This window comes from Pocillopora damicornis, chromosome 3, assembly GCF_964200805.1.
Source record: "Pocillopora damicornis chromosome 3, jaPocDami1.2, whole genome shotgun sequence".
NCBI classification, from domain to species: Eukaryota; Metazoa; Cnidaria; class Anthozoa; order Scleractinia; family Pocilloporidae; genus Pocillopora; species Pocillopora damicornis.
In genome coordinates, this window is record NC_142672.1 from 23,376,982 (window position 1) to 23,387,224 (window position 10,243).

Consider the following 10,243-nt stretch of genomic DNA (forward strand, 5'->3'; position numbering starts at 1 on the left):
ACCGTCCTGGTCACCCCTAGTAGTCCAAAATAATGCCCCTACATTCGGGAGGATTGAATGAAATCCAATAGAGAGAGTCACCAACGACCGAGCGACCACAATCGTCCACAGTGTAGAGATGTAGAGAATGCGTAAATTGGCTTATTTTACACAGCAGCGCGCCAATTCTTTAGGAGTCATTATTGCTATTATTAGTTTTAACCTCGTTTCGAGCGCCTCTTTACTGAACAACAGCTGCAAAGGAGAACAGGATCATCCCAACGTCTGAAAAACTAGGGTGACTGGAACGACCTAGCAATAAAGTGGGATCCACGCCTTATGGGACAACCAGCTCGCGAAGGAAATGAAGAAACTCAATGCTGTCCTCACTAACAAGAGCCATTTAAAAATTTTAATAGCAAATACTATGACCAAGATGCCTCATTTCAATAACAAAGCTAATTACATGCCTTTTGAGAAAACAAAACACTGACTGGTTAAGTCTTGTGTTAATTTTTCAAAATAATTTTACACATAATGACTCAATAAAACAATTAGTTACTTTTAAATTTAAGTTGATATAAATCATTTGCATGCAACGATTACATTCTATCCTAGGAAGTACAGAATAATAAACTTTTTCATACGCAGTACTCAAAGTGATACATACATGCAAGTGATTATACATAATTTAATGATAGGGCTATCTTTGTAAAATAGTTTGAACTAGTACTCTGAAGAATCTTGGGAGTTAAGTGCTAAGTAACCTACCCTCTTCAACTGAGGCTTGGTCACAGTTAGATCACACAGTTCCCTTTAATGAAAGGAAATTTAATTTCAAATCACTTCTGAGGTTTAAATAAGTCTGCTTCACCTTTGTTCTCCTGTAAACTACAGGCTTGAAAAGAAAATCTCTTACTATGAATGCTCCAAAAATATAAACATGAAAACACAGCAGTTAAGTTTGTTTCCAAGGGCACAGTAAGGTTCCCAAATAATATCCAAACCAACCGCTCTATAGGTAAATGAATATTATAACTGAGGAAGGGTTGTCCCATGGAAGTAAACTTTGGTTCAAGTACTCAAATTACTAGAGCACAGGGGGCGGAAGTCCTGTAGAACAAGGCCTGTATATTTTCTGAAATATCACTATTATGTAATCACAACTTGAAATAGTACATGAAGACCTAATCTAATCAAAGTTTGCCAATGGAAAATAAAACTCGCGTGTTCAAATATTACGTTCTATGGCAGTCATTACAGTGTAACAGAACACTCTTCATGTTTAAATTCTAATACGAGGCCAAAGAATTACTTATTTTTTCTTCTCATTTGAGAAAAATGCATATAAATTAAAAAAGTACCACCCTTAAGCTGCATAATATAGGGAATAAATCAGAAGCTAACAAGCACTTTTGCGCATTTTGTTGACTGTAACTACCAACTACAATACATGATACAACATGAACCACTAAACATTGTTAGACTTGTGATAAATTAAGATAGTGTACATGCAAAGAAGCTGCATTTACTAGCAAATGAAGATACCAGTCCACTGGCATTTTGTAAACTAAAGAACATCTTAGAGTACAAATTGCCAAAGAACTGCACATACAATCATGTAGATTTCATAAAATCAGGGAGTTAGTGACAGCACAAATGAGGACCATGAATGCACAAAATGAGACACAAAACTTGATCCTTTTGTGTCTGCACATAATCATAACATCTTAGAAACTGTACAGTATACACTGTACGATAACAAACCTCATTTTTATCTCTCACATCATGAGCCTTTAAGAGCTTAAGAGCTTAAGTCTTCACAACTTATATCTGACTGTTGTATGGAGAAAGGACACTGATTATAGTAAATGGTTAACCTTATTGTTATCATCATGATCTCCTTTGTATCCTCCTGATCTATGAATTCGTTCATCTTTAAAATGCAAAATTCGGCTAAGTCACACCACATGGCCAAGGAGTCATTGTTTAATTAAATTATGCTGCATACATTGTCTAGTGTTTTCCCTTCACACAACAGTCAGAAGGTAAACCTTGTGTTCATGAGCAGGGAATCTGGCTCTGACAGCCTACAAGCTCTCTTAAATAGAATAAATCCTAAAGTTTTCTTAAAACATCAGATAATTATTCTGACATTGTCTATAAGCAGTTCTTTAATAATCATAATGTGAACATTGATTTCGTAACTGATCCTGTCTTGGTCATAGTATCCTCATGAGCCTAAAAAAAATAAATCAAAGTTTACAAATTATAGCATATTCATTTGTGAGAGGCTTTCAAATAGTCTTTTTTTTGTTTTCCAAAAAAATACAAAAATAATATAAAATAAAAAAAAACAAATAGAAAAAACAAACAAGAGCTAGCTAGTAGCTAGGCTTCATTTCTGCCCATCTTTCAAGTCCAGTTATCAAGAATCTCTTCAGGAAGAGGGGGTGGGGGTGAGGGTTGTAAGTAAGAGCTGGCTATCTTTGCAGGGTTATAGTTATAGTTATAGCATTACTTCAATAATGGTGTTTTGATCAACTGTAAACCATTTCCTTTTGGGCAATATGCAACATCCTTCTCTTGCAAAACTGACTGCAAATCTTGAGAAAATCCAACCTGTTTTGACCCTTTCCAAGCCAAGTTTCTTCCCTCTCACCCTTTGCCCTAAGTGATTATCAGACCTACATACCTTTAAGGCACAAATTGAAGACCATGTATAGTTTTCTTACCTGATAACCTATAACTAGCTTGGCAGGAAGACTGAGACGCTCTTTAAATTTACGTCTGATAAAGAAAAGAAACAATGTTTATTGGGACTCCCTTGAAGGAGAAAAAAAATAAAACAAACAAACAAACAAGCAAACAAAAAAACCAACAGCTATTCACTTGATGCACAAACTCTTTAAAGCTTCCCTGGCAATTAATTAATTACAAACCAAAAAAAGAACATAACAACAAGGTAACCTTTCAACAATCTATGAACATCGAAAAGGGAACCACAGGGAAAAAACTAACAAAACACAACAAAAAAATTAAAAAACTTAGCATCTGTGATTCCTTTTTCATAGTAACCATTAAATTTAAAAGGTTCCTACTGGAAGAGGAACAATTTTGGTTAGACTACATGTACATGTCTCTGGGCTGTTAAAAAGGCCTAATACATTATATTTTGTGGCTCTTTTACTAGATGGGACAATTAATTCAGCAAAATGATATCAATCACTACAGACTGTAGTTCCATGAGGCTACAGATGAAGAAAGTTAAAAGACAAGCACAAGAGTGCTCTATCAAAGACATAATAATATATTTCATCACCACAATGAGGGAATAAAATATCTAAATTCTAAAAATAGCAAGGGTTATTAATGAAACACACATAAGAATGTAACTAATACACCTACCCTATACTTAAGTTAGCATCTTGATCTGACGCATTGCCAGTCCATATGGCCAGTTTATCTCCCTTTTGACGAATTTGAACTACAGCTCCACATACATTCTCAGAATATTCGCCAAAAGACTCTCCAATGAGAAGCATTAACTGTGAAAAAAAAAGAAAAACAGAAGTCAACCTTAAAGTTGTCAAATACATGTACAATATACCTGTGAGAATCTTAAATTCTCAACCAAATCTAGAGATTATTTTTTATTATCAACATGCAGTTATTAGGTCGAAATGAAACCTAATACAATTTAGAGTGTGTTGGTTTCATGGCATTGGGCACCTTTCTTATGCTTGAGATTTTAACACACAGCCAAGTTAAGAAGGTGGGTTTCCATTGTTCCATTCCCCATTCCTTTAGTTGGGTGTGTCCCTACTTAAGTGCAGAGGTTATTGAACCTCTGTCCTATTCCAGTCTGGCTTTTATCTGTATCATTAATCCATTGAAAGACCCACCTTATGCCTGATAACTATATATATATATATATATATCCTTGAACTCTATTTCACATGACATGGAAACATCCATAGACAGTTCCTTGGAGAGGATAAATAACACTGAAAAACAAACCATCATTCAACCAAATATATCAAATACTTCATTCAGTCCTTACTGTTTCAAGCCATAATCTGTCCAGCTCCTGTTGCCTAAAATTTTTCTGTGTGTTTACCAGCCAGCGTCCTCCTTTCTTGTTTCTCTCATCTTCCCACATAGGCTCAATTCCTTCCTAAGGGGGGAAGGGAGAGCGGAGAAATTTGATGAGCTAAACCTTTCATGCAGAGTAATTCTGCAGAAATTCAGATCCTGAAAGAAGGGTGAACAAACACCTTGCATGGTATCATTTTACATCTGTATTTGTGACAACCTTACATGGTTGACAGGGATTGAAGTGTTATTACTGTAACCACATTTACTGATTTGGCTATATCCCTATCCCAGCTATCGGCCAAGACCCCAAACTTTAAACTTGTTAAATCAACCCATCCAATGAGAAAGTAGCACAAAAAACAAAACTAGAAAAGGTTATTCACGAATAAATCAATAATCAACCAAAAGAAATGATACTGTAGACCAACCAGAGGAATAGACATGCAACACCCAAATTGTATACCTTAAACAATGAATAATCACATCCAGACTGTAATTTGCTAGCAGCTTGAATATGGTTATATACCCTGGTGAAGAAAATCAGGAAAGTTTTTAAAAACTGGCAAAAGAAAATTTTCAGTAGTAAATGACAATATTTTATCTCTCTGCTGTATGTGTGCTATGATTAGTCAATTTAGTGGTTGAATTTCGTTGTGCAGCCTGCTAAATTTAAAAGACTGCTTGAATTGAAATTCTCCCAACATTGAAACCCAGAGATAAAATAAATATGTTATTAACCTCGTATTCTTGGTTCATACTGTAAGTTACCAAACTTTGTTGTTTCCCATTTATAGCCTGTGCACCCATAAATTCAAGCCAAAAAAAGGAAGCCTTAGTCTGTAATGTACAATACAGACCTCAAACGGTGTTTGTCTGCAATTTATATTTTGCACAAACCATTTAATTGTGTCCACACTGGTCCATCCAAAATGGCAGATGGCTTCCCAAAGTAAACCTTAACTGTTAGTGAGTGATTATCGAAAAATTATTGCAGAAAATAAACTTGATGATCCAATTGACCTGGGAAATTGCAAAGCAAGGCAATTTTTCAAGATGAGCAAATCACTTGATTGCTATAGCCTGATCCTAACTGATGAATCATACCATGACACAAAGGGGGTAAGTTTCCAAAGAAACTGTGGTGCTGTGTTGGTGGGAGAGAATTGCTCTGATGAAGGGCTAACACTCAAAACATCAACCTTTAAACTCTTTATGGTGGCCAATTTACGTTTTCAACTCAGTTGTTAACAGCAAATTACCCTATGATGCACACAATTTATTTATATGTGTAATGTGTGTACCATTGAAAAAAGCATATGGTTTAGTTCTAAGGCTGTTTTCACAACCAGTTTCAGAGAGATAAATGTCAAGTTCTGAAATGTCTTAAAAAGATGTCTAAAATTGTAAAGTGAACAAACTAAACACCAACTTACCCCCAAAAATCTTCGACCTTTTTGATAGTCAATAAAGGAACAAGTCAAGGGAAACAGTTTATATGACAAATTAATAGGATATTCCTCTAATGAACACACAGGAAAATGATGGTTTGTTGAAAAATGTACAATGCACCTGCACAGTACACGTAAAAGCAACTGGTTGGTTTAGTTACTTTTTGTTTTTGTGCATTGTACTGTTTGTAATACACTGCACATAAGTGGTCACCACTTAACATGAAAACATTCAAGGATATTTTGTCCTTGGAACTTTCCCAAGAAGTGGGATAGTTCCAAATTCATTTTTTCTCTAAGTGTGCCATCTTGATGCAGTGCACCAGATGCAATGCACCAGATGAAGGGCACCAGACAAATCCCCAAAGGGCAGCCAGCCTTCAAAAGGCCTAAACAATATAGATAAGTTGATTTTTAAAGAACTCTCTGTTTGTCTTTGTGGAAGTTATCTTTTCATAAGTCTCTGAAAAAAATTGACACGCTCTCTCATGCGAAATGAATTTCAGTTTGAGACAATCATTTAAACCAGACACAAGTTTTCAAAATTGAATATAATTAAAATATTCCACTCCAAGATGAAGAAAACAAGATATCGTGGATACCAATAACTGAAATTTTCTAAATAATAATAAGAATGATGATAATAATAATAATATATTAATAATAATAATAATAATAATAATAAGATGAAACACATGAAAGAAGTGGAAAAAACAAAGCATTGCATGGCCAGTATCCCAGGATTCTAGAGAAGCCTCATGTAGACACAGTCACCACCAACAAATGGTTTTCAAGTAATCTGAAGGGAGACACAGAAGGACTACTTGTTGCAGCTCAAGACCAGGCAATAAACACCAGAAACTACCAGAAAGTTATTCTGTGGCCAGCAAGTGGAGAGCAAATGCAGAATGTGTTTGCAATATGAAGAGAGAGTGGACCATACTATATTTGGATGTGAGGTATTACCTAAAACAGAGTACATCTCAAGACACAATAATGCTGCTGCATATCTCCATTGAAGCATCTGTAAAGATCATGATGTCAAAATTACAAACAAATGGTACCAACATGAGCCACAGACTGTTATGCACAATAAAGACAACAACATCACCATCATATGGAACATACTGGTCAATACTGACAGAACTATAACAGCGAAAAGACCAGACATCATAGTTAAAGATTCAGTGAATTTCACCTCCAAACTGCTTGATATGACTGTTGCATCGTTCTCAAGGAAATGGAGAAGAAAAGCAAGAACAAAGACCTATAGAATTGAAATACAGAGAATGTGGCAATTATGAAAACCATAGTGACCCCTGTGGTTGTTGGTGTGCTTGGTACAGTAAAGAAGGGGATGGTGGAAAACAAAAAGAAAGTATCAGAAGCAGCTACTGTGAGAGATTTAAAAGATCTGCACGCTGGGATCTGTGCAAATCCTCAGAAATGTGCTTAGTGTACAAACAAAATGATTGACTTAAGTGACTAATGCCCTAGGTGCATGGTTTGCGCCTGGCTGATGCACAAAAAGAACACCAGCAAAGACTGTGATAGAAGAGATAACAATAATAATAATAATAATAATAATAATAATAATAATGAAACATAAATCATAATAATAACAAAACCTGTTTCACTTACAGAAAAAATAAGAGACAGCTGCATGCAGTAATGAATCATGTACCTATCATAACAGCAAAACAATGTCAGAAGATTTATGGCAAAGGATACAGTATCAAAAGAAGTTACAAGGCGAAGATTATCTTGCCAGGATTTTGTCTTATCATTTTTGAAAAACCATAGAGCCCATTTATTTTGCAATGGATGTTTTACATATGAAGGCACAGGAGCTGATGCTCCATCTTCTGTTGATTGTCCATCTTTGGCTTTCTCCTGCTTAAAAAAAAAAACCCATTAGAGTATGCAAACTTGCTCACTCAATATTTCCATTGAGAATCTTTGAGTTTGGTTTGAGTATCCAAGCTGTAAGCTTTGCTTGATGCAACAAACTGTTGCATGCGGTAATGAATCATGTACCTATCATAACAGCAAAACAATGTCAGAAGATTTATGGCAAAAAAATTAGTCTAGATGGCTTTTCCTTCTTCCTTTCTGAGAAATATCATGCCTTTACAAAAAGTGGACCAACTTATCTCTTAAGGGTAATCATCTTTGTACAGGCTCAGTACACAAAACTGCTACCTTTTGTTTACTGAGAATCAGTTACTGCTTAAAACCTACATCAAACTCCCACTTGCCTATCACTGATCAGGGGAGAACGAAATGTTAGAGAGAAAAAAATTCTGAGTGCTCCCTTAACTTAAATCAAGCTTGTTATTAGAAAACACATGAGGTCTTTTTTTTCATTATTGTTGAGTAAGCTTCAGTCAATAACAATATCTCTTTGACTGCTAAACATACACCACTTTCCCCTTCCTATTTCTGTTTCAAGTTTGTTGGGCTAATTGAGATATTCCAGCCATTTAAGAAGTGACTGAGAATATCAACATGATAGAGGAAGGATTAGAAAAGACAATTTGATTTTGACTTAATAATGCCCTTGCCTGAAAGACTGCTTTTCAATCAGCTAGTTTTTTTTCTTTCATTTTTGAACAACCCACTTTTTGTTAACATTATCCTCTAAGCCATGCACCGTAAGAGTTTATTGACTTAATATACCTACACGTAGCCTGGCAGCAGATCACACAAGATAAGACACTTTATAACTAATGACCCAGACTCTTTCCTGTGCAAAACAGTTAGGTTGGACAGTAATTTCAAAAACATGAATCTTGTAATAACCAAACTCTCTCAAATGACAACGAAAAAAATTGAGACATAACGTACGGTTAATTATGTAACGCGAATTGTATATGGGTTTCAATAGTGTTTGATCCGATATATCACGATTAAAATTACTTTCTCCCGACAAAGGTAGCTGCAATTTCGTAAAGAAGATCTTTATCTGGTTGTTCAGACAATTAAAATAACACGAACTAAACGAATAATGACGCTCACAAATTAGGCTTATCAATAGATCTCGCTGACTTGGGTGAAACATATTTTAAAAGCACCTGGATAGTCGTCGCAAAATATCGAGGAAGCGGTCGAAATTTTATCTGAGGTTGGGAAATAAAATGAGACATCCCAAAAAACTTTTTAAGTTTTAATGCATTACATAGTCAACGTACTATTACTGTCGCAAATAAACGAAATATAGTTTCAAAAATTGACCTGTTTGCGTGAAATGGAGTCGTAGTTCAGTAACTTTTCTTGACGGATAAACCCTCAATTTCGCGGAATAAAACCCCTCTTAATTTACCCCAATAAATTTAGATGGAGTCTTCGACTTCTTACCTCTTCTTTGCTTTGTTCCTTTTGATTTTTAGCTGGTATCTCGTCACCAGAAGCCATACTAACTTTCTCAAAGTGGTTGAAATTTACTCCTGTATTTCCTTTACCGGCGTCACGTGGGAAAGTAAGCTGTACATGCGTACTTTTGTCCTTCGTATCCAGTCTTCCTAAACAAACCGCGGTGGCGCTGGGGCCGTAGTGACAGAACAGAGCGAGACTTCTCGCCTAAATCTCTGATTTGTCGAGGCAAAACTCTCTAATTTCCAGCTCTCCTCTAGCACTCTTCGAACACTGCGCAAACCTAGTTTCGATTCCGTGATATATTGTTTAAACCTCCCTATATTTGATGAACAGATGGTTAATTGAGCAAAAGATAGAAAAAATAAATGAATGAATGAAAGAGAGAATGAATGAATGAACGAATTAAAGAGGGAATTAATTAATGAATCAATACAATTACACGAGTATTTGAGCAAACTAGCCAAGTTTTAAAAATATTTCTATGACTTTATTATAAAACTCGCCGAAGAAGTTAGTTAGTCGGACAAAAAGCTGAAAGGATTTTGAAAATCAACCTCTTTTCACAACTACAAATTTCTGTTAAGGACCTCAGTTACCTCCTGTAGATGTAAATCTGAGAAGAAGGACCTGAACAAAAATAATTTGTTTAAGTATCCAGGCCGATTGTAGGTATAAAATACGCCCATACTTGGTTAGTTTATTTTGATCGGCTTTATCGACGATTGAAGGTAAAATTCTTTCATTTCTAGCCGATCTTACGGTCAACCGTAAAACGAAGTCGTAGTTCAGTAACTTTTCTTGACGGATGAACCCTCAATTTCGCGGAATAAAACCCCTCTTAATTTACCCCCAATAAATTTAGATGGAGTTTTTGACTTCTCACCCCTTCTTCGCTTTGTTTTTTTGGATATTCAGCCGTATATAAGAGAAGTAAGGGAGGTGGTTGAACGTTTGCTGTGAGAGCAACAAAGGAATGGAACAAACTAAGTGTGGACCTCAAACAGAGTACTAGTGTCAAAAACTTTAAGCGTTCCTTTTTTAAAATAATTTTAAATAATCAAATTCTTACGCAATTATTCATGTAAATTTTAAAATCTGTATATAACCACATTTTATAATCTTATTTTGCAATGTAAAAAGACTTAAATACAATAAAGAAGCTATACTAACTTTGCGATAAAAATATAAATTTTATGGTTGATTGTTAACCTCATTGAGACCCTCTTGGAACCAGAGATCTAGACACTGTCTTAGCTTTTCTCGCGAGAGCGCGTGCATGAAAATCGACCCTTTTGATGACGCATTTACTAGCAAAGCTTTCCTCGATAGGGAAAAAAAATTGC

The 10,243-nt window shown here is 35.4% G+C and overlaps 1 protein-coding gene across 3 annotated transcripts; it reads right to left on the reverse strand.

Moving 5' to 3' along the window:
• Positions 1-377: 377 nt before the first annotated feature.
• On the reverse strand, positions 378-9,002 carry LOC113674483 (eukaryotic translation initiation factor 4E). 3 transcript variants are annotated; one of them, XM_027190963.2, is made up of 8 exons: positions 8,883-9,002; positions 7,257-7,418; positions 5,511-5,527; positions 4,541-4,604; positions 4,043-4,156; positions 3,388-3,527; positions 2,715-2,769; positions 378-2,220 (listed from the first exon to the last, which is right to left on the reverse strand). In XM_027190963.2, exons 1-8 carry the CDS (start codon positions 8,937-8,939, stop codon positions 2,161-2,163), a joined length of 669 nt encoding a protein of 222 aa, XP_027046764.1. In that variant the 5' UTR covers positions 8,940-9,002; the 3' UTR covers positions 378-2,160. The 3 variants fall into 3 exon arrangements, with proteins under 3 accessions (XP_027046764.1, XP_027046763.1, XP_089057742.1); XM_027190962.2 differs by having other exon boundaries at positions 7,257-7,421; XM_089201616.1 differs by lacking the exons at positions 378-2,220; positions 2,715-2,769; positions 3,388-3,527; ... (1 more) ...; positions 4,541-4,604; positions 5,511-5,527 and adding an exon at positions 6,424-6,792 and having other exon boundaries at positions 7,167-7,421.
• Positions 9,003-10,243: the final 1,241 nt, after the last annotated feature.

Excerpts from the sequence above, each read along its gene's own strand:
- LOC113674483 (XM_027190962.2), bottom strand. The coding sequence starts at position 8,939 with ATGGCTTCTGGTGACGAGATACCAGCTAAAAATCAAAAGGAACAAAGC. Across the intron at positions 3,528-4,042 it reads ACAGATTATGGCTTGAAACA|TTAATGCTTCTCATTGGAGA; the intron begins GTAAGGACTGAA and ends TTTTTTTCACAG. Across the intron at positions 2,770-3,387 it reads GATGCTAACTTAAGTATAGG|ACGTAAATTTAAAGAGCGTC; the intron begins GTAGGTGTATTA and ends TTTCTTTATCAG.